Source organism: Arvicola amphibius, chromosome 5 (assembly GCF_903992535.2).
Source record: "Arvicola amphibius chromosome 5, mArvAmp1.2, whole genome shotgun sequence".
Taxonomy (NCBI): Eukaryota; Metazoa; Chordata; class Mammalia; order Rodentia; family Cricetidae; genus Arvicola; species Arvicola amphibius.
In genome coordinates this window covers 47,646,912-47,671,295 of record NC_052051.1, presented here as the reverse complement: position 1 = coordinate 47,671,295, position 24,384 = coordinate 47,646,912, and the positions used below count along the sequence as shown (strand labels likewise).

The 24,384-nt window shown below is 45.9% G+C and overlaps 1 protein-coding gene across 1 annotated transcript in view; it reads left to right on the top strand.

The window, feature by feature from the left end:
• The window catches only part of Acoxl (acyl-CoA oxidase like), a 257,337-nt gene that overhangs the window by 222,487 nt on the left and 10,466 nt on the right, over positions 1–24,384 (top strand). The window contains exon 17 of the mRNA XM_038330539.1: positions 12,322–12,423. Coding sequence (XP_038186467.1) covers positions 12,322–12,423 — 102 coding nt within the window. The remainder of the gene's footprint in view (positions 1–12,321; positions 12,424–24,384) is intronic.

The window sequence follows — 24,384 nt, the reverse complement described above, 5'->3', positions numbered from 1 at the left end:
CCTGGCCCTTCAGCCTTCCACATTTACCAAGTCAACCTCTTCCAGAAACAGGCATTTTTCTTCTACCCTAATGGAATCCTGTCAGGAATGAGGGCTTTCACCAGGAACACAATGCCAGGGCCTTTGCTTGGAAAGGGCTGTGCTGAGGAGAAAGGAAATTTTCCACATGATGGCTTCGCTGTTCGGCCCCCCTCCAGAAAGCTCAGAAGCACCCAACACGCTGGCTGTCCAGTGTTTCTTAAATTGTCATTGTCACAAAGATTCTTTCCGCTTCATGTCTCGCCAAGGTGCCCATCCCCCACACTGCCTAGCCAGGGAGAAGTGACTGGGCCATTCAGCATCCAGCATGGGGCACGGGGCTGAACGTCCACACAGGTGCCCTTTGTGTCCCTTTGTGCTCAGAGGTGACCTTTGGTTCCCAAAGGGTACTCATCAGGGCAACTAACCCCCTGAGCAGAGCATTCACTGGGGACTGTCCCGCCCTTATGGGCTTCTGGCAAGCATCAATTTGTGCCTGTCAAGTGGGCGGGGTGGGTTTTTCCCTCTTTCCTGCTCTCTAACTGCTCTTTCTTCCTTTTCTCAACGTGTGTAGGAGGTAGCCAGTTTAAGCCAAACCTAGCAACCAATGGTTACTCGCAAACACCTCTTCTCAGGCACCGCGCTTTCTTCTGCAGGTGGCCCCTTTTCAGCCCCCAGGACCCCATCTCAGCTCTGTGCCTTTGAGACTGTGTCTAGTCTCTGATTGGCAAAGCTTTCTCTCTGCCTCTCAAGCAGGGGCCCTTTAGGGGGTGTCACACAGAATACACGCCCAAGGCACCAGTCAGTCATCTGGGGTTGGTCATGGGATTAAGCCTCCCACACAGGAAGAAAGGGGCTCTCATTGGGGGCTTGACTGCAATTTCCAAATCCAGTCCAGGGTAAATTGTACCAGTCCATATTCTGACTCCCATTGGTGCCAATGATATCACAGTGTCAGGGACTGCGATGGTGCAGGGCTGCCTTCAGCCACTGTTCTGTCCCCAGGTTCTTTATCCTTTGCAATCAAGGGCATAGAGGGGAGTGCACGTGATCGCAGCAGTCCTAAGGAAGGTTATTCAACAAAAGTGGCTTGGGTTCCCATCATGTGGCTGCTAAGGTTTACTGTCTGGCTCCTTTGCAATATTTTGTCTGCAGGCTTATGCCTTTCAGAAGGAACACAAATACTGGTGATGTAGAAATCAGTGTCAGACCTTGATTCTCAGAAATAAATGGTTTTCTCTCCTTCCAGTCTCTCTATGACCCTGGAAGGTCCCATTCATCACATCTAGGGGACTTCTCACATGTGGTTGTGACAAAGCTCTTCAGGGCTGTGCTTCAACCGCATCTCCAAATCGGTGGAGGGTACTCATCCCAGTAAAAAGTTAATTTCGGAAGTGATCTCCGGAACAGAGGCCTAACCTTTCGGCCCCTAGGACTTTTAAATTCAAGGAACGGTGGTGGGATCCTGGACTCCACAGCGAGCAGAGAGGAGTTAGTTATTTTCAGGCTGTTGCAGGTATTTGCTACAATCCCACTTTTTTTCTTTTTTCTTTTGTTTCTTTTTGTTTTTTGAGACAGTGTTTCTCTTTGTAACAGCCTTTGCTGTCATGGAACTCCCTCTTTAAACCAGGCTGACCTCAAACTCACAGAGCTCCACCTGCCTCTGCTTCCTAAACGCTGGGATTAAAGGCGTAGGCCACCACGACCGGGCACAATCCCACTTTTAAAGCATTTGTGAGCACCTGTTATACGGCAGGCTCTGTACTAGGCACTGCGGATGCAAATGAAAACTACTTTTATATAGCCCTGGGTGACTAGTTAGAGACATCAGTGTACCCCAAATATGCAAAAAACATGGAGTAAGCTAATCCCTGAGGGGGATATTTGATAATAGGGGACCACTCAGCTAGTCTCCAAGACAACATGGATTTAGGGAGGACTCCTCAGAGGAGGCGACTTCAGGGTTAAATCTCTACATCTCTGCAGGAAATTAAATTTAGCTGGCTGTGTGGGTTCCAGAGTGCTTACCAGTGTTGTTGCCATGACAAGGTATGTTCTGAGTTTTCCATTTATAGAGTAGTTTAAGTGCACTGATGTGTGCCCTAAAACTGATGCCAGAATAGGAACCCTGACAACTGCCTTGCCAGGGGAGGGTGTTTTCCATTTTGACATATCCACATTTCCCTAACTGACCTCGAGGTGCCTCGAGGTAGTAATTAGTTCTCCTTCAGGCCAGGAAGACCTGGTTTTCTCGAGTGGATATCTAGACAGGAGTTCTGGAAGGGAATCAAATGGGAGCAGCCATGAAGAGTCACCCTAGAATTGTTCTGAAAGTGTGGTCTCTAAGCCAGAAACCAGGGGAAGAAGAGGAGGGTGTCTCTTGACTTATAACAAGGGTCTGCTCTGCTGTGGGACTCTCTGCTTCAGCTGACCCCTCACAAAGCTCTCTGCTTAGGAACAAGGGGCCAATGCCATTCTGCTACTAACAGCACGAAGATCCGGCTGTGTGTGCTTCATCACCCAGGGGAACACAAGCATGCAGATGACAGCAGTTGTGGGGTCATCCCGCCAGTTCTTCCCCTCGACACTTTATTGTCACAGCTAAATCAATAGCTAAGCAGAAAAGCAGCTAGGTGGCAGAGATCCTCATGTTTGGAAATACAAGCATGGCAGGCTCAGCTCTCTGGGGACCTACCCTAGCATGCCAGGCACAGGGCCTGTGACGAGGTAGGCCTCCTGGCGTACTCTGTCCCCCCATTTCCTCTGTGCACAGCTGTACGGAGCAGATTCCATTTTAAGTTACAATTCTAGAAGACAGGGCACGAGGGGAGGCGATCACTTGGGACAAAAACTGAGAAGAGTTTGGTGGGAATCATACACAGGAAGCTGAGAGGAGCATTTGGCGCTAAGACACAGGTTAGTGTAATCAGGGAAGAGAGCCTGGCTGACGTTTGCCATTTCATCCGTAAAATGGGGAACAGGATCTGAAGTGCACAGGGAGCCCCCCCTGCACCCGCTCCCTCCAAGGGTGGGTGGAGACATCCATTGGCGGGTTTCTATGCTGCTGCTGCTGTAAATGCACCCTAGCAGACAGTCACACAGTCGCTCTGTGTCTAGAAGAACACACGTTTCCCAGAAGAAAGCTATAAGGGGACACTAGCGCTGCCGTTATGGGAAAAGTCGCACTGGGTGGCTGACGAGGCGGCAAACCCCAGCACCTGCTCACCACCTGCCACATCTGCACCCTGAGTAATAACGGGATTTATTGAGAGTTCGTGACTTCTGCTCTCTACACTCGATGAACTAACTCTTCCTTCTGCCCTTACTAAACTTTAGTGGCTTGCTTCTGGTTAGGTGTCCATTAAAGAAAAAGAAATAAAACTACCCACCAGAATACTAATTATAGCACGTGGTGGGAAGGAGGAGGGACTCGTTAGCAGGCGGGGAGAAGGGAGAAGAGGGAGAAAGGGAGGGACAGAGGAAGGAAAGAAAGTGGATTGTTTCTAGACTAAAATATCAGGGAAAAAGTAGTCCACATGAAGGCTAAGCAATTGCTGTCCCTCTCAGTCTCCTGGTGCAGTCTTTCCAACTTTGACAAGGTCTTTCTACATTTTTTTGGTCCTTTCTGGACTGTCAGAGATTGGACAGGGATAAGACAACTTGTATTCTGAAGCCTCAGCCAGATGGGAAGGACAACTAAACACAGCCCACCCACAGCTGTCTGATTAATAGATTACATCCTGAAAGGGCTTTCACAGTGCAGAAAGCAGCAAATGCCAAGACTAGGAGCAATTATGGGAATAAGACTAGCCTGCCTTTCAAACTAAAAGACCCAGGTTGTATGAAGAGTCAGACTTCCTCATGCCCATTCTTATAATGTAAGAAGTCACTTAAAATAGACATCAGAAGACAAACCAGCTGGGAGAGCTGGCCCAGGGCGTAGCATGTGTAGAGTCCTCTGGGCTCTCGGGAAGCTTCATATTCCAGAACTGTTGAAATAAAGCAGAAAAATAACTCAAAATCTGGAAAAGGCTACTGCACACTGCAACAGCAGCATGAGGAAGAGCAAGCGGAGGGGGAGGAGGAAGAAGAGGAGGGAAAGGAGGAAGAAGAAGAGGCACTGCTTACTAAAAGGTCCAAGGAAACAGTCTACAAAGACAGTAACCTGGACTTTGGTTCTAGAAGCCAGTGCAATAAGGCAAGAAGCAAAAAATTACAAACTGTATCCTTTTGGACAAGAGAAGAAGAAAAGCAAGTGTTGACATACATATGGCGTGTTTGCTTATCTGTTTAAAAAAAATAATAGCAGGTGTGTCCAACTGGCAACCACATGCTATATGTGCCTGGGATGGCCATAACGTACCCAACACAGAAATGGTATACTTACTTAAAAGTTTCTGGGTTTTGGTTTCATTTGGTATGGTATGGTTAGATACATGATAGATGGATAGATGGATGGATAGATAGATAGATAGATAGATAGATAGATAGATAGATAGATAGATAGATAGATGGGTAGGTTTCACCCTTGTCGAGTATAAGCTTTGCTGCTCTGTGGATGGCAATGTTGTGTCACAGCGTCAAACAGTCAGACTCACCTGTAAGGTGTTGCAAAACAAGACCCAGGGGAAGAAAAACAAGAAAGAAAGGAATTAATTGTTGGAACTAAAAACTGAGTCCTTCAAAGTTATGGATACAAGGTCAACATGAAAATACTGATATTATTTTGAATACTAGTAATGAACACCTGGACACTGAATTTTTAAATGCATTTTAAATGTACAGTATACTAAAGTACACACACACACACACACACACACACACACACACACACACACACTAGTGATAAATCTACCAAAACATACAGGGCTTTAATGTGTGGGACTGATTGAAATGCTAATGAATCTAATCAAAGTCGGTCCATACAAATGGAGAGAGTCATCAACTAGAAGCCTCTACACAGTAAACATTTAAGTTCTTTTTATCGTTATATACAGGTTTAACATAATTCTTATTAAGGGATCTCTTAGTGCTGGGAACAGAATCATCCTGAAAATTTTCAGTGATGTCAAGTACCTAGAAAAGGCTGACAGGTCTTGAAAAGCATATGAAGTGGGGGTGTCAGTCAAAACAGTTCCAACTATTGTAATTTGAGAAATCAAGACTACATTGTTGGTAGATGCGTGCACACACAACTCGGTGGCTCATGCCAGGGACTGCGGAAACATGAAACATGTACACAAATAGGGCCACCTGGTTTGCTGAAATGGCAACAGCAAACCCAACAGCCTCTTTCCCAAATGGTGCTGCAGTAATTGGGCACTCATAGACCAAAGAGGGTGAGCAAGAAGCCAAAGATGGTGGAGAATCGGGAATAGCAGTAAGTTAAGTTGGAATCAGTCTCATTCTGGAGTAAAACATTCTGGGAGAGGAGCCTGACTGAGCTGAGCGTTTATCCACAAGTCTCCAGCTTTGATGCACGCTTTTCAGCCAATGTATAGATCAGATTTCTGTGGCTATAACAAATAACCCAACTAAGCAACTTATATAGAGAGAAGACCAGTGGCTAGAGTGGTGCAGGCCCATCATCCAAAAGCCGGGGTATAGTTCAGTGGTAGGACACTGGCCTATAATGCATGAGGCCCTCAGTTTGATCCCCAGTGCCACAAAATGAATGGAGGTAAAAGAGGCTAAAGCTCTGATTTGGCTTATGGTTCCAAAGGTTTTGGTCCAGGATTGGGTGCCTGCCCTGCTTTGGGGTGCCTGGTTTGGGAAACTGGGTGATAGAGAAAAGCCATTCATCTCTGTGCTAAGATGCTAGGATGGTCAGAAGAGCCCCAGTACCCAGTATGCCAAGGGTGCTTGCCAGTGACTAGAAGATGTGCCACTGCGCCTTGCCTCTTAAAGGTTTCAAGTTGAATATGAAGCCTCTAAAATGTAGGCCTTTGAGGGACATTTAAGCTCCAGGCTGTCACAGTCAGCTTGCACAGCAGGTTATATGGGAGCCCCTGGGGGTGTAGCCCAGCCTGCATGGCTAGCTGGCTGAATTTGCTCACTCCTGCAAAGCATGGTAAACTCTACAAGGTGGAGAGTGTGTCTGCAGCCACAAACCAGCTGTGTGACACCAGGACTGGAGAACTCTCTCCCTGTCATCCCTACTTGGTGCTTAGACACAGCAGGACTCAGGTCTCCTGCTGTCCAGAACATTCACTGGGTCAGAAAACATGGCCCCGGTCTCCTCCTGAGCTTTCTCTCATCTCGCTTCATGCTTGTTGATTTCGCTTTCTGTGCTTTTCGTTTTCTGTCTTCTGGAGACCAGGATACATCTGTGTCCAGGCCTATCAGAAAGGCAGACAGCAGGCTGCTCTGGGGGCTGTCCCTGCCTTTTGTCAACTCCTGTGTGTTTGATCAACCATGACACCAGCATGTGGCCCACGCTGAAGAGAAATCATCTCTACCTCAGAACATGGTGTTAGAGAGAGAACTAGCCAAACTAGCCGTGAACTCCATCCCCACCTGCCACTGCTGCAATGGACAGGTTGGGGTTTTAAGTGAAGACACATCTCCAGATAGTTTGGACAATAAATTTAAATTATGACCAGTTCCTTCAGATGGCCAAATAAAATGCCACTAAAACTGACACAGCCCTGCCTTCTGCTTTGGGTTAAATAAGATTGACTGCCTTACCTGAGCTGGAGGGGACTGAATGGGAACTAGGCAGCTCAGCAGTAGGCGTTGCTCCAGTCTGGTCCAGTTTAAGCCACTCTCCTGTTGTAGGGAATGCCCTTAGAATTCTCAAAGCTGGTACTTTCTTGCTAACACTGACAGAAATGCCTTAAACCGGGAGAGCACACCTTCGCCCATCAATTTTCCAAGGCAGGGACGGGATCCCAAGCGGCTAAAGGCTGAGGCCAGAGGCAGACCACTTCATCACAGTGAGAGAACTGGGTTGCTGCCGGGGGAAGCTGCTCTGTGCTCACGCTGCTCTTCCCGTGTGTTAATAAGCTTTGTTCATCTTCTCTGACACCATAGGCCAACTTGGTCCATTTGCTTCATCTCCCAGCTTATTATGCAGCTCGGGCTATGTATGTAGGCCACCGGCTTGTCATAAATTGCAGGCAGTTCCCCTCCTCCCATTGTGGATCCCAGTGGGCCTACACTCCTGGGACCCATGGCTCTCGAACTCCTTGCTTTCACAAATGCACATGGGTCCCAGATACTGGCAATGGACACAGTGGGGCATTCCAAGATGCATGAGTTACAACTTTTTGATCATGTTGTGGTCAAGGAGTGAGACACATGACCAGATAATTATACCAGCAGGCAGATTGTGTAATGGAGGGGGGAAAAAAACCACACAGTTGTGAGAACCCAAGAGGGAAGAAGCCAGGGCTTGTATTCTGAGAACGTGGGCATTTCAGCTTGGAGTTTGCCATTTCAAAACAGAGGGCCCAGAGCATGAAATGGGATGCAGAAGCTATGTGATACTCATTCCGTCCGTGTTGTTGAGTGCAGGGCTGTGCTCTGAGAAGCCTTCCAGACCCAGATACACTCAGGCGCTAGAGGGAGAGGCCTGTGTCTGTGGCTAGCATAAGGGTTTTACTGTCAACTGCTTCCATCAGAGGGAAGGCTCTACAAAGTGATAATGTACAGTCTAGCCAGTGTTCAGCTCGGTACCACACGCAGGACATGTTCACTAGTATAAAGCACCATGAAACACACGCAAGTGCATTGCACATGCAAGTGCATTATTAAGTTTTTCAACAGCTGGTAGCACCACAGATGTGTTCACAGCAGTGCCACCCAAGCTGATGAGTGACACTTTGCTCTGCAGTGTCAGAATGTCTGCATCTCTGAGGGGAAGTTGTAGCATGAGTAATAAAAACCCAGAGCCAGACATTGGGGTTCAACCTGAAAACCAGAAAAACAAAGCAGCCAAGCCATTAGAGAAGTCTTACCTCTACCAAGGCTGGGCAACTGAAGACACAGCCTATCTCTCCTTCCATTTTATATTTCTTTAGTGCTGGGATTAAAGCTGTGTGACTCCCTGGTACTGGAATTAAAAATACCTACAGAAATAGTCAAGGGCAAACCCCATACATGTCTGAGAACCTCTCCGCCTTTCAGCCCCGTGTGGATTTTGGTCATGGTCTTTAATACAGAATAGAAACTCTAACATTGAAGACAGCAGGGGTTCTTGCTCTTCCATCTTCCATAAGACATTATATGCACTTGGTGTTCTTTATTAGACAGAGGTATGATTCGCCAACGAGACCATCGTATATCATGATTGTGTTCTGAGAACTTAAATGATGGACTCAACTTCTTTTGTCTTTGTAAGACTGTTCTAATCAGGTATTCCATCTTATGTGATTCCCTGTAACACACAGCATTCTATACATTTCTCTGTTTCTTATAAAGTGGCAGATTTGCGTGCGTGAGCCCATAGTTTCCCATTTTTCCTTTTGGTTTCTTTGGGGCTGTGTAGCTTTCTGCTACTTCATATCTGGTTCTTTTAAGCACATGAGTGCACACCCTGCTTTGAGGCCCAAGTGCCTAGAATTTTTCTTATTCTTCTCTCATATATTACATCCCAGCCTCAGTTTCCCCTCCTTTCCTTCCAGGTTCTTCCCTTCCTCCCCATGTCCCATTCACTCCTTCTCCAATTCTCTTCAGAAAAGGGCAGTCAACCCATGGATATCAATCAAAGGTGGCTTATCAAGTTCCAGGAAGATTAGGCCCTTCCCCTTGTATGAAGGCTGGACGAGGCAACCCAGCAGGAGGAAGAGTCGCAAAAGTAATCAAAGAGTCAGAGACAGTCCTGCTCCTGCTGATAGGTGTCCTGCAAGAAAACCAAAGTACACAGGGTTCACTGATTGTCAGTTCAGTCTCCGAGCCCCTATGAGCCCAGGTTAATTGATTCTGTGGGTTTTCTTGTGATATTCTTGACCCCTCTGGTTTCTACAATCCTTCCTCCCCCTCTTCCTCAGAATTCTCAGAGCTCCACCTGATGTTTGGCTATGGGTCTCTGCATCTGTTTCCAGCAGGTGCTGGATGAAGCCTCTCTGATGACGGTTCTGTTGTCTATGAGTAGAGCAGGTTATCACTAGGGATCATTTCATTGACTTTTCGTTTCTCCTTTTTGTTTCTAATCTTGTTCATTTGGATTAGAGAAAATCCAGAAAACCTCTGCCTTTTAGTTAGTTTGAATAAGGGTTTGTCTGTCTTGTTGATTTTTTTCCAAAAACCAACTCTCTTTCATTGATTCTTTGTATTGTTCTCTTTGTTTCTATTTTATTTATTTCAGCCCTCAGTTTATTTCCTGACATTTACTCCTCTTAGGTGTGTTTTCTTCTTTTAGTTCTAGAACTTTCAGGTGTGCTGTTTGTTGAGCATTGCCGCTCTGATTGAAAAGTATTCTGGCAATCGGGAGCCAAGGAATGCCACAAAGTCACCTTAAACTTAGCAGTTTACAGTCCTGCTCCAGGGAAAGGTTTCCCCAGTGTAACAACTCTGCCCCTGCAGGGGAGGGTTCCCCAGCAAAGTCGTTACAGTTCTGTTCGGGTTCCCTGGAGCGTTAAAACTCTGCTTCTCTAGGGTGAGGTTTCCCCAGAGAAAGCGGTCTAGCTCTGTTCCACTCTTCTCTGTTCCTGCAAAAGGAGGCTATTACCCGGACCTTACTCAAGAGATTGATTGCTAGGGAAGAATCCAAGAACACGGCCGCCTCCATGGTGAGGCAGGGGCAAACTGAAAAGGGTGCAGAGCTTATGTAGGGCTTCTTAAAGGATGGAGTTTTTCCAGGGAGGGGATTTTCAGGGTGGGAATTGGTCAGATTTCAATTCCTGAGTATGGACAAGCTCAGAGACTGGCTGGATTTCGTGCTTAGGGATTGGTTGGTTTTCTGCTCAGGGGTTGGTTGATTTTCCTAAAGAAGAGAACAGCAGACACAGTCGGTAAACTCCTGTAGTGTGGTAGTATGGAATTACACCTGGCTTGTTTTGACAGATGACAAATGTGGGCTTGTCAGGAGCTTTCTGCAATTTGGGTTGAATTGGTAGGACTGGACGAGAGGCTGATGATCACAGTTAAAGCTAGGACTTGTGATGAATGTCTGGTCTTCTCTCCAGTTCTACTCCCCAGAAAGTTGACCCATCTTAGCTTCTTTTCTGTTGCTGTCACAAAACACCCCAAATGGATACTTTATGAATAATAGCAATGCATTTGGCTCACAGCTGTACTGGAGGCTGGAAAGTCTAAGCATGGGGCATCCATCTGCTCAGCACTGGTGAGGGGCTTCCTGCTGCATTCTAATATGGCCCAGACCATCACGGGACAAAGATTCTTCTTCTATAAAAGCTGCCACGTTGCTCTCAATCCCCAGGACCTCATGCCACCCTTGTGAAGGCGCCACCTTTAAGTGCATTCACATGTGAACTTGAGGATTATGTCTCCAATAGGGGAACTTGTAGTGGCATTTCATTTGTATTGTAATAAATAAAGCTTGCCTGGAGATCAGAGAGTAAAACAGCCACCCTAGTCAGTCTTACAGACCAGGCCGTGATAACACACACCTTTAATCCCAGTAGCCACAATAGTTTGCCATAGAAACCAGGTGCTGCATGCCTTTAATGCCAGTGGTGCACACCTTTAATTCCAGTGGTGTACACCTTTAATCCCAGTCCTAGAGAGGGTTATAAGACAGGAGTAGACAGCTCACAAACGCAGTCTTATTCTGAGATTCCTGGAGGCAGGATTGCCATTTCAGACCGAGGTCAAGGTAAGAGCCAATGGCTGTTTTGCTTTTTGGATCTTCGGGTTGAACCCCAATTTCTTTCTCTGAGTTTTTATTAATTGTGCTTTAGGGACTTCTGGGAAACATGTTCAGATCATGGCAGAATCCTTGCCCTCTCTGTTTTGTTGGGTTTCCCTGTCTCCTGTCTCCTTCTTACCTCCCCGAGGGGGAGTCATCTGCACTGGGGTCCAGGACTCTTCTGCAGTAGCCCTGTTTGCTCTGCTCTCTCAAACTGCAGTAGCTGCTTTTGAGTTCAGCTCCCCGGACCTGACTTCTAGCCAGAGTTGCCAGCTTTAAGGAGCCCACTGTCCCTTGTGCTTTTCCCACAACTTTCCCACACATATATTGTGTGTGTGTGCACATGTATATACACATGTGTGCATCCATGTATAAAGATACACTCATCCATTCATGTGCATATGTCAGGCAGAGGTCAACAGTGGGCATCTTCTTTGATTGGTCCCCTCCTTTCTTTTTGAGACAGGGTCTTTCACTGAACCTGGAGCTTACTGCTTGACTAGACTGGCTGGCCAGTGAACCCCCTGCCTCCACTTCCCAGCTCTGAGATTACAGGCATTCTCCACCAAACTCAGGGGTTTTTTTAAAGTGGGTGGTGGAAATCCAAACTGAACTCCTGAACATGCAAAGCAAGTACCCTGTAACTGATCTGTGACCCCAGCCAAAAGCCATCCTCACAAAAGTCATTGTCTTTCAGAGATACGAAAGCGAGGTGTGTTCGTGAATGAAGTGGTAGGGCTGGGTTTAGTGCCTCAATGCCACAGAGGGGACCTGAGTGGGAGGTGAGATGACAAGAAGGCCAGAGGTCTGATCACTGAAGCTGGGTGGAGACACGAAGGGCTTTACACACTGCTCCCCCACTTGCTGTATGATTTCAGATTATGGAATATTAAATGGCGAATGGATGAATAGTTAAGTGAAAAGCCACTCTACCTCTGGGAAACTGGTTGATTTTTGCTTGGTGGCTGCCTGCGATGTCATTCAGGCTGCTCAGTTTCAGAAACGTAACAGAAAAAACATACTGAGGCGAGATGTAAATGAGGAATGCTATTTTTGTGAAAGTCAATCAAATGTTGCCCAGTGGAAAATATCAAGATGACATTGCTGTGTATTTTTCATGAATGAGAAGGGAAGCAAACAGAACTACATATGGATTTCAAAATCACTTCTGAATGGACTTCTAAGTCACCTGGGTGTGGAGGATACAAGGAAGTTACATGTGCACCAAGGCTGACTGTGTGTTAATATTTCTTGAATGGGATTGATACAGGAGACCTCACTAAACTGTCTATTATTTTAGAACTGCTTTCAAGGTTTTTGGAAAGCTAAAAAAAAAATAAAACATATACTTTGTATCCAAAGCATGGCCATTTTAATTAAGAAAAGACCTTCTGACTTTAGGAAATGTGGTGTATGTGATGTGATGTCGCCTCTGACTCCTTATGGCCGCCGTTTTTCTAACAGTTGCTTCTTTCTTGTCTCTCATTCTTCAGTTTTGTCTGTTGTACGGGACGAAGCTGGTGTTCCAGGAGCGGGGCTGGTACTTAGAACATAAGTACCTGACTCCCAAGGCCAGCATGCGGATCAGGGCTCAGGTAAGAGGCGCCAGTGCAGAAGCGGTACTTTGTGCACCAGCTTTTGGCTCTTTGCTTGGAAAACAGCCCTGTGGTTTCCAAGCACTGACTCTTGGCCTCTGGCCTTTGTGTTCCAAAGTCTCTTATGATTCTATTAAGTGTCAAGGACTGACTCTCTGTACATGTACTTCCTGACATGGAGGGTAGAGACGGAAGCATGTGTTTTCCTTGTCTTAAGGGTCTGTGGAAGTGGGGGTGGTATTAGTAATTTTTCTACTCCTTCCAAAGTATAGTAACTCATTCTTCATATTCGGAATATCCTGTGGTATTTTGATGTCAGCAGCAACAATGAAAGTGAAGAACTACTTAGCGCCTTAACATAAGGTAGGGACATTAACCCATCCCAAAACACTGCTCCAAGGATAGAGAACACAGCCAGCAGCAGCAGCAGTGAAGTCTGTTCCTAGCACATCTTCTCTGAGAAGCATAAAGAGGTAGACAGCTCAGACCGAGCAGTATCCAGAGGGGCTTGCTTGTTATAGCGAGAGTCCCAAACTTTTAAAAACACTAACAGTGTAGTTAATATGCCCAGTGACACTCCACTGGAGAAACTGATTATCCCTTTGCCTGCAGTTACCAATTGCAAATGGTGTCTTGGTTAGGAGTGGGACCATTTCTTCTTCTCAGTGCTGGGATTCCATCTGGCTTGAACCTGTGTAGGTCTTGGGCATGGGACCACAGTCCCCGTGAGTTCATAGGTTTATCCATTCTGTTGTGTCCTGGAGGGTGATGTTCCTTAGAGTTATCATCACCTCTGACTCCTGCCATCTTTCTAGCTCCTCTTCCACACAGATCCCTGGGCCTCAAGGGGAGTAGTTTGATAAAGACATCCTGCACAGGACTGAGTGTTCCAGGTGTCTCATTCTCCACACATTGTCATGTTGTGGGTCTCTGTTAATCCCATCTACTTCAAAAAGCAACCTTTATGATGGATCTCCTAAGGAAAGGGAAGTGTTATGGAGAGACAAAGGGGAAACCAGAATAGGAGGATTAAGTTGGGAGGGAGATGGGAGAGTAAATTTGGGGAGTCTGGGGAGGGACAACTAACACTAAAGACCATTTGGAAAATGGTCTGGAAATCTACTGCTGTAGAGGCTTTCTAAAGTATATACATATAAGAAAGACTCTAAAAGGAATCACCATATAATGGGGACAATGTCCCAACTAGACTTATTATGCCACCAAGGAAAATCTTGTGCCAGGAAAGGGTTACGTCTTGTTGGGTTGTTGGCCAAAGGGATCCCATGGAACCCCAAACATCCAAGACTGTCGCCAAAGCTTTAGATTGTGCTTCACAACCTGGTGGTAAAGCCCTATTGCTAAGGACAACATATATGCCATTCACTTTTATATGTATGAGTGTTTACCTAATAATATGTCTGGGTGCCGTGTGTACAATGCCCTCAGTGACCATAAAATGGCATTGGATCCCTTGTTCCTGGAGTTTCAGACAGTTATGTGGGTGCTGGGAATTGTACACATGTCCTCTGGAGAAGAAGCCAATGCCTTAACAGCCAAGCCATCTCCCCAGTGCCTCTGACACAGAAGCCCTGAGTGCTTGCTTGAATGCTAAAGAGACAATGAACAGATGGCAGCTGTCTTTGGTGGGGACATCTCACAAAGACAGTGCTCGCTTTGGGAATAAGCAAGGAAACCATATTTTGTTCTTGTTCTTCTTGTTGTTGTTGTTTGTTTTGTGAGACAGGGTTCCTCTGTGAAGCTCTGGCTGTCCTGAACATGCTCTGGAGATCAGGCTGGCCTTATATTCAGAGATTGCCTGCCTCTGCCTCCTGAGTGCTGGGATTAAAGGTGTATGCCACCACCACCTGGCTAAGAAAGCCACTTTTTAATTTAAAAAATATTACTCAGAGAAGAGAGGCTAGAAATATAGTAAGAGCCAGAGAACCAGGACACCACTTAATAGCCAGAAATATTCAGATCTTTTTCAGGTGACCATATTGCTGAGACAGGACAGGAAAGCTGCAACCATGAAACTCAGCAATATGGTCACCTGAAAAAGATCTGAATAATGACAACAGTTGGCATGCAAAGCGATAGAAATCTCAGAAGGCCCCACCACTAGATGAAGAGGTATAGGCAATCTGACTGCTATCAGAATGAGAATCAGTTTTCTCCAGAGACAAGCCCATGATCGGTTAATTAATCCATAGCAATTACTCTTAAACATATGTATGTAAAAGCAACTCTAAATCTCGGTAGATGGTTTACATATACTTGAGTGTATATATGTATGTAACAACAATAATTAAAGAAGAAGTCATAAATTTGAGAGGGAGTGGGGGACCATGAGAAGCGTTAGATTGGGAAGAGAGGGGTTAAATGATGTAAATACAGTACTTATGAAGTTCTCTTAAAAAAGTTTAGTTAAAAATTATATAAGGTGATATTTGGATCTATGCCACCAGTAATGTAGAATTAAAAGAAAACAAATTACAGCAGAGGAAAGTTGAGTTTATGTAAGACACAAAAGCGTTTTTGTGTTCTTGTAGTATGGCATGATTTCCACACTTGTCAACTTTGGGACCCTCAGAGCATCCCAGAGGTGAGCAAGAAGGAGCCAGCCTCCTCAGAACTAGCTTTCTCTGGAAGGCCAAATGGGGTTGCTCAAAGGCCTTCTCGTCAGATGTCTAGCCTGCCAACTTGGAGCATGCAAGTGTTCTCAAAGGGGAGGAATAGGGAAGCTGGCCTATCTCTGTCATCTCCTACCTCCGCCATACCACTTTACAGGAACCTCAAGTCATCCATGAAATCTTGCGCTTTTGTTTGTCAGTAAGTTTAGGGTAGTCAGTAAGTTTAGGGTCCTCAGTGAGTTGAAGATGCCTAGCAGGAGAGTTCTGACAAATCCATGAGATGGACAAACAGGGGTTCTCTGTGTTCTGGAAAGTGTCCTAGGTGTTTCCCCCGGCTCCTCAGATGTGGTTCCCTTTTGAGCTAACCCATCCCCTTCCCCTGGCTTTTATCCCAGGTGTTAGAATGTTTATCTGAACAGGTCCCTTCTTCCTTTGTCATGTTACCTGTGGCACACTTTAGTCTCTACTCCACAAATATATTTAACATTGTCCTTTGTTTCTCTACACATTAAAGCACTGTGGTTTATAGCCTTTAAGAAGCAATTTCAAGTTCTTAGTCTTTAAGCTTTTATTTCCTTTCCTGACCATGTCAGTTGTGTGTCGAGTTACTTTCTGTTGTGTGCTTTTCGGCATTTTGGAGTAATGTAAACGTTTTATGATTTATGAGAAGTCAGCTGAGGCTACTTCACCTTCCAAGACACTCTGAAGAGATATTCAAAAGGAGGCCAGCCTTAAACTCAAGCCTTGCTGGAGGTTTTTTCAAAAGAGTCATAAAATTCAGGGAGGAATTCTTTCACCTGCCTGTTCCCTGGCATCACAGTTTGCTGTGGCGGGGGTCTTCTGTGGAGATCTTTACCTCCTGTTGTCCCTGATGTTTTACTGTCATGACCTTCTGTCCCTCCTCAGTCACTGTCTTTCTGTCAAAATGAAAGTTCAGATCTGCTGGAAACCATAAATGGCTTCAGAGAAAATGAAATTCTTTTTTATTCCTTTAGATTCCCATTTTTTTCTTAAAATTGTTTTTATTGTTTTATCAACTCATTGATGCTTTGACATTGTTTCCCGTCATTTCCCCAAATACTTTGATAATATTCAGCGGAAAAGTTGGTGTGGGAAAGCAGCGTCTGCTCTCAGAAGCAGCTAGCCTCTCTGGTGGCATTCCTCACACTCCTCAACCCTGCGAGTGGTTTTCGCTTTTCCTCACTCGCTGATGAGGAAACTGGGGCTCAGAATGAAAAAGTAATCAGCCCAAAGTCAGAAAAACCTGTACCTTCCCAACTCCAAGCCTTTAGTAGTGTGCTTGTTGAAAATGGCGCCAGCAAGCACCAGCAAGCATGCCTGAAGTTCATTCCTGGCTCCTAACCACATGTTGATAAAAGGAGTAGGAAATCTTGGAAAATGGCTAATTCTAGGGCTGGACAAAAAAGTCAAAACACCTGGGGCTGGAGAGATTGCTCAGTCGGGAAGAGGAGACTCACAAAGACCTGCACCTCTGGTTCCAGAGGGATCTGATGCCCTCTTATGGCCTCTTAAGACACAGCTCTCAATGTGCAAATACCCACACACAGCTACACTCACATCATTAAAAATATATCTTTCTTAAAACAGAGAGTATGCAGAAGATAAACCTGACAGATTTTCCTGTGAGGAAGTGGGCAATGTTACCCTTACCAATCGCAGAATGCCTTCATAGAGTGTGTCTACTGCCACATGCTAAGAAAGCACTTCTCTCCCCTTCCTGAAACCCCTAACTCTAACCACGAGAAAACACAACAGCAGGCAAAGCCAAAGTGAAAGGTGGTCTACACAACATGACCAATGTACCTCCAAATGGGGAGTGAATCAAAGACGAGGAAATTCGGAAATGTCTCGGAGACCAATCAGACATAAGGACCGACCACAATGTATGAATGAGGCCCGAATGCTGGAGCAGAAAAGGGCTTCAGCATGATGTAGGTGTGTCTTCTATCTATCTGATGATTTCATTGGTTAATAAAGAAACTGCCTTGACCCACTTGATAGGCCAGCCCTTAGGTGGGTGGAGTAGACAGAACAAGAAGAAGGAAGTGAGGCAGATGTCTCAAGCAGTCGCCATGACTCTCCTCTCCGAGATGGATGCAGGCTAGAATCTTCCCGGTAAGCCACCCCTCGTGGTGCTACACAGATTATTAAATATGGGTTAATCAAAATGTGAGAGTTAGGCATTAAGAGGCTAGAGCTAATGGGCCAGGCAGTGTTTAAATGAATACAGTTTGTGTGTTGTTATTTCGGGTGTAAAGCTAGCCGTGTGGGAGCCAGGCAGGGCAAAAAGCAGGCCTGCTCGCCTCTTCACTACATCAGCAGAAGGAATGGTAGAGTGAATGACAGCTGTAGTTTAGTTAATAGCCGTGCTCAAATGCTGCTTTTAAGTTTTAATGGGCTAGAGCTACATAATACACTAGCGTTAGGTGAACCATGTAAAGGGCATAAGAGAACTCTCTGGATTGTCTTTGGTACTTTCCTAGAAATATAAAAAGCATTCCAAATTAAAAGGCTGACCAAGATGACAACAAGACATGGGTTAGAGGAGTAAGCCTGGACTCATTCCGGATGCTGAGGCCTCCCAGAACACCCAGGCGTTACCGTGAGCTATGGTCTATTGAAAACTAGAAACGTGCATGTTTGTACTAAAAGACCTTTTCCTTCACTGTCACAAAGACCTTCAAGGTATGGAAGGCTGATAGAATCCCCACTCAATAAGTGAATAAAAGTGACAGAGAAGTTAAAACCATCCCAGATTCTATCTCGGCACCCAGAGCTAAGGACATGACTCAGTCAGTACTTGCCATGTAGGGGGACCTGAGTTCAGATCTCTTGTAAAAAGCTGGGCATGGTGGCCATAGATATCTATGGTTGTCTTGCTGGAGGAGGGGTAGAGGTGGGGGAAACCCTGGAGCTTGCTTGCCAGCCAGTCTAGCTGGTCAGAGAACTGAGAGAGAGACTCTGTCGCAAAAATAGTGTGGGGAGCAATTGAGAAAGATAGTCGGTGGCAGTGGCCTCCCCGTGTGTGCACAGAAGTACTTGTGGTTTGGAGGAGGTAAAGTACTTGTTATGCATACAGTGAACCATCTTTGCAGTCACAAACTTCATTGACTAAAAGCATGAAATTCTAATCTCAGCTCCCGAAATCAGCAAATTAGAATACATACACACTTTTTAGTTTAGCTCCAAGTCTCTCAGCTCCTGGCATCCTTTGAAGTAGACGGGTGGTGAATAGAAAGTCTCACTGTGCCCTCTGACCTGGGCACAGCCACCCTGCTCTGTCAGTTCTACCAGCTCTGCCACTGTGAACCTCCCTCGAGGACGTACAGAGAAGAATCAAGCACAAGCAGCCATGTGGTCAGATCCCACTGAAAAATCAACGCCCAAGGGAGCTTTCCAGTTGGGGTGTGTTGAGTGAACCTCAGCCTTACTGTGTGCTGCAGATCAAAGGAGGACCCTCCTCCGTGTGGTAGAGGCAACTCTTAGCCAAGTGCTGCCTAGGGTTTGGTTTCCTAGAACTTGAAATATGGATATCAATGAGTCACAGGCAATGAAGTATTTGCCAGGCATCCAGGGAGGCTTGGGAAACCCAGGCCCAGCAAAAGGAGGGTTAAATCTCTACCTCTCAGAGGGAAATCATCCATGAGAGTCAAACACTGAAAACTCATTCATGAAATGAGAAAAGAAATATCAGCCAGAACTATGTCCAAGAAATTTTGACACTTCCACCCCTCCAGTCAAGTTCATTTCAGTGCTTTGTCCAAATGTTCTCTTCTGCAGCAGGACACGTTCGCTGGAGCGAAGCCCACCTGCGTCTTTCTCCCATGACTCGTAGCCTGTTTTTTTTGATGCAGCCACAGATGTGTCCAGCAGAGCCCAGGTCTTGCTTTGCTTCACTTGTAAGAGGAAGCAGAACAGACCAGGCTGCCTGGCAGGAAGAGATGATTCATTCTCTCCCAGAGTGGATGAGAGCTGCCAGGAGTTTGCTGATGGTGTGTGATCTGGGCTCTTGGCTGTGTCTGCTCCTACTAGGGTGACCCCTAGGGCTAGAGTTTCAGTTTCAGTTCAGTCAATCAAAGAGTTGAGCCGGGCGGTGGTGGCGCACGCCTTTAATCCCAGCACTCGGGAGGCAGAGGCAGGCGGATCTCTGAGTTCGAGGCCAGCCTGGTCTACAAGAGCTAGTTCCAGGACAGGCTCTAGAAACTACAGGGAAACCCTGTCTCGAAAAACAAAAAAAAAAAAAAAAAAAAAAAAAAAGAGTTGAATTGCTGAGGAGGAGAAGCATTTAAGGCTGGTGATGGAGGGCCCTCCCATCAGTTCCCAGTGCCACTGGCCCAGGGCTTTATTCTTGGATATGGCTCGGAGTGAGAATGTACAAAAGTGTGTCTGACCCCACGTCCCTAAAGCAAAGATCCCTGGGCTACTATTTGAATTCAGGAGATTGCTAATGCTCTTTTATTACACTTGTACTTTACATTGTATTTATTTACTTATATACATGTGGTGCATTTATTCACTCAAATTACTCATTTATTTTTAATTAAGCATAGACTATAAATGCAAATACTATCCAGTGACTAAGTGGTGGGGGGGGGACGACAAAACAGCAACAACATAGAAAAGAATTAGGGGAAGAGCTGCAAACAGGAAAGATGGCATTGTGATAGTAGCCCTTCCAGGAGAATGCATGCCCCGCACTTGGGCAGTCACAAGGCTCAGGAAGGGCTCGTGGAGCCTTCACTTGCTGCAGATGCCTCCTTGGCCCTGTCCCATGCTCCATGGGGTGTTCTTTCTGAAGAGCACTTAGATTCCCATCCCTGTTTTCTTTTACCCAAGCCACCTGGACGGAGGCTGCTCAGCAGATGTTCAGATGGGCAGATCCAATGCCGTGTGAGCTGAGGTTTCCAGCAGTGGATGTTGAAAATATCCACAGGAGTAGGAAACTGAGGCAGGGCTCCTTGGCCCACATCTTTCATTTTCTTTATAGAAGTATGTATGAGAAAAGTTCCCTGCTCTCTGCCAGTTTAAGCTTGTCTGAAGTGGCTTCTGGCAAGTGCTGAGATAGAGAAACGCTGCTGGGACCTCCCCATCAAAGGGGAAAGGTAGTGAGACCTCACCTAATCGGGAAAGGAGACACAGGTCCCACCTAGGGCCAAGGTCAAGGAGTAGGTTGTGTCGCTGGGTTGGCATCGCTCTGGAATGGTCACACTGGACATGTAACTAGAAAGGCTGAGGCTAGGTAAGATGGGGCTGACCTCACTGTGGCTTCTGTAGGACCCCTGGTGCCCCTCCACGGGACATCAGGGAACAACTAGAGCATCTGTCCTAGCCAACCATCTATCCCTAGGACAAAAGACCTTAAAATGGAGAGATGGGAAGACTATTAGTGCCACAGATCAGTGCTAAGGTCAGGGGATCGCTCCTTCTCCCTTTCCCTCCTGACCCCTGTGTGCACCTCAGTGGCACGAAACACAAGCTTGACCTGATAAATTGAGTCATTCAGCTGAGGTTAAGAAAATACGAATGAGGTTTGGTTTCTTCGGTTTAACCAGTAACAAGAGCTCGTGAGGTCATACCCCACCCCCAGTCCTGATTTTCACCTGGCAGCCACCTGGACAGACACCGTGCCCACAGTAGAGCTTTGTGTGTCTGGGAAATGAACCAGGATCATTCCGTTTCCTTAGTTCAAGAGCAGAGGGCTGTAACTGCAGCAGAGGCAAGTTGTCTTGTAGGTCTCCAGTCTCTGGGTCCCGGCAGGGGCATCACCCTAAGTGCCTCAGGGAGACCCTTAGTGTGCTGGGCAGCTGGGGCACTCTTCTCCATCAGGGTTCACCCCCTCACCCAGGGTTCACAAACTTCTGATGGTTGGAATTTGTACCTAAGAGTTATTGTGTTATACCAAAAAGACCTTTCAGGAGATGGATCCCACTAGACCCCCGTCACAGCTATGGACAATGATTTTATTATGATTCCTGTAAACTGTAATGGATTTCACTTGCAACAGAAGCAAATCATCCCCAGTGTGTCAATTTCAATTTCGATGTAAGTTAACACACTTATAATAGCAAATATGTTTATGGTTGCTTTTCATTTTCTGAAGATAAGTCACTTGTTCCCTTCAATTATTACTTTCAAGATTTATTCATTTATTTTTATGGACATGTATGTGTGTGTGTGCCTGCATGGGTTTATGTGTGCCATGTTCATCCTATACCTAATGAGGCCAGTAGAGGGAGATGGACCCTCCAGAACTGGAGTTATGGGCAGTTGTTAGCTTCCAGATGTGAATGTGTGAATGCTGGGAACTAAACCCAGGTCTTCTAAAAAAAAACAAAACAAAACAAAAACAACAACAGCAACAACAGCAAAACAAAAAACAAAACAGAAACGCTCTTAACCACTGGGCCATCTCTCCAGTGTCTTCCCCTGTTCCCACCTGCTCTTTCATCTTAGATAAAAAGCATCGCTGTGTGGAATTTAGAGTTTCCCCTTCCCCGGGAAACTCAAAATTCTTGGGAATTAGCAACCAGGCAAGGATAGCATGGAGGGGTGACAGAAAGGAACAGGAGTGACCTGTGGGAGCTAGTACATCTGTGGGGAACAGGGGCTCTTGATTCTCCTTTCCTGGGCAGCCGTAGGCTCACTTCATGGCCATAGGCACTCATTCTGTTAAGCCAGTTGCCGCTGAGCAAACGCTATAAAAATGTCAGGTGTGAGCATAGGAGATTTTTTTGAAAATCTTTTGGGAAGCAGATATTCTATTCCTTAACCTGTGTGATAGGTAAGTGTGCTCATTCTGGGATAATTTTACAAGCTTCTGAGCTTAGAGCTCATTGTACACATTTTACACCAACTAAAAAGCATTAGAAGTCAAAGGAGGATGCTTCTGGGTCATGTATAAAATTCTCTTATTAGAATCTAACTTGGCGTTTATTCTGTGATTTCTTTGGTTTTCTTCCTTAATTAAATGTTTCCTTTGGGGGGAATTACAAGTTCACGTGTAGCTCTTAAGAATAATGCACAGTAGTTTTGCAATTTTTCACCTAGTTTCCCTCTTTGGTGACATCTTGCAAAGCTTTAGAACTTCTCATGCAGGATTTGGATATAGTTGCCTTGACACAGAGAGGATGCAGCCTGCTTCCATCGCCGCCACAGGAAACCCCTCTTGGGGCTCTTTTATGGTGATTCTTCCTTCATTTTTCTCTCTCTATTATCCCAGGTCACATGCACCAATCTGTTCTTCATTTGCATGATAACCATTTCAGTGCTGGGTCGCATAACATACACACTTTAGAATCAGTTTTCCCCTTCTGCATAATTTTTCTGGAGATACATCTAGGCTGCTCCATGTATCAAGAGCCTGGTTTATAGTTACAGTGTTTCTCACTGTGGCTTTATGTCAGTTTGAAGGATTTGTGAACTGTCTTTAGTTTTTAACTAAAACCACTTTCAACGGCAGTGTACAGGACTTCGTGTGAATATAAATTTTAATTTCTCCAGAGTAAATGCCCCAGAACTCTTGCTAGATCATGTAGTGGATACACGTTGGTATGTTTAAGGACTGCCAATTCCTATCTAGAGCGGATGTGACGTTTTTGCACTCCCAGGTCACGTGTTAGTGATCCAGATGCTCTGGTTTTCTTTGCTTGGGCACAGCGTTTGGTTGTGTCGCCATTTTCTGTTTTCACCGCCCTGGGAGGTGCGCAGAGGTTGTTCCGTGTCCAGGCATGCTTGTAACTGATCAGTGAAGCGTTTTTATGTGTCTGCTTAATAATCTCCATTAATCCTCATCTCAGTGTCACCTCAGTGTTGGCCTTGTTGTCTGTCATCCTCATTCAGCCTGACATTTTCCTGGTTCTGGGTACGATGAGGGACTTCTGATTGAAACCTGAATGTTCGAGGCGTTGTGTCACAGAAGATGCTGGATCTGCTTCAGTTTCTTTAGCTGGCTTCCTCTAGCACTGTGGGGAGGGGGCGTGTCCCACCTATCACCGTGTAATAGAGATAAAAATTCTGAGTTCTCTGCTCAGTCTCTGCTCAGAGATGTTCTGGTTAGCTCTTAACTGTCAACTCAACACAGTCTGGCCCAGTGGTTCTCAACCTACCTAAGGCTATGACCCTTTAATACAGTTCTTCATGTTGTGGTGACTCCCGACTAAAAAATTATTTTCGTTACTACGTCATAACTGTAATTTTGCTACTGTTATGAATCGTAATATAAATACCGGATAGGTGGAATATCTGATATGTGACCCCTGAGAAAGGTTTGTTTGACCCCCAAAGGGGTGGCCACACACATGTTGAGAACTGGTTTAGAGTCACCTGAGAAGGCAGTCTCGACTAAAGGATACTCCAGATTAGGTGGGAATGGGGGATTGTCTCATTAATCGATGCAGGAGGGCCCATCCCACTGTGAGGGGCATCATCCCCTGAATTGGATAGGAAAGCCAGCGGAGCAGCAGTGAGCTACCAAGACCGCAGTGTTCTTCCAGCTTCTTCTTCAAGCTCTGCCTTACATCCCTGCCCTAACTCCTCTCAACAAAGGACTTAACTGGAAGTGAAATCTAAATAAACCCTTTCCTCCCCTTGGTTGCTTTCCTTGGAATGTTTACTCGCAGCGACAGAAAAGGAACTCGAACAACATATAAGGGACAGGGATGCTATCCTCTTGTTATTTCTGGGGGTGTGTGGGGTTCAAGTAGGCCTCACTGTTTCTTCCCTTGTAGGGGAGACACGAATGCCAGGTCACTTGGTCCATGTGCCATTGTCACTCTCATGTTAACGTTAAGGCTAAGTTCTGAATCTCACCAGACCTTCTCTGACAGCACCCTATGTGGGAGACCAAAGGGCTACTCCCCTGCCAGGAGGTAGAAGGCCTGGCTCCCCATGAGGAACTTACTACAACCTATTGGGATAGAAAACTATCCCAGTGGCCCACTGAGCCCTTGGGAGCGTGGACACAATCTTCTCTGTGTTGTTTAGATGAGCTAGGACAACCAGTGTAAAACTGTGTAGTGTGGCTGCCCTTACTTGGTCCTTTGGCTAGAGACAGCAAGCTTTTGTTGGGTTACTTGTCAACCTCTGTTGGTATCTCTAGCTTCTTCAGCTACAATGTGGATGTGTGAGTCAGAAAGAAAACTGAGGAGATTACCACTGTCCCTAGATGGTCTGTTTCGTCCTTCCCTCCGGTTGGTTTTACTACAATATCTAGAGTGTCTACTGAGCTGAAGGGTGGAATAGGGAATCTGTCTTCTCAGAAAGAGCATTGACGACGATTTTGGGGCGAGAGGAAAGTAGGTCAGGGTTCTGT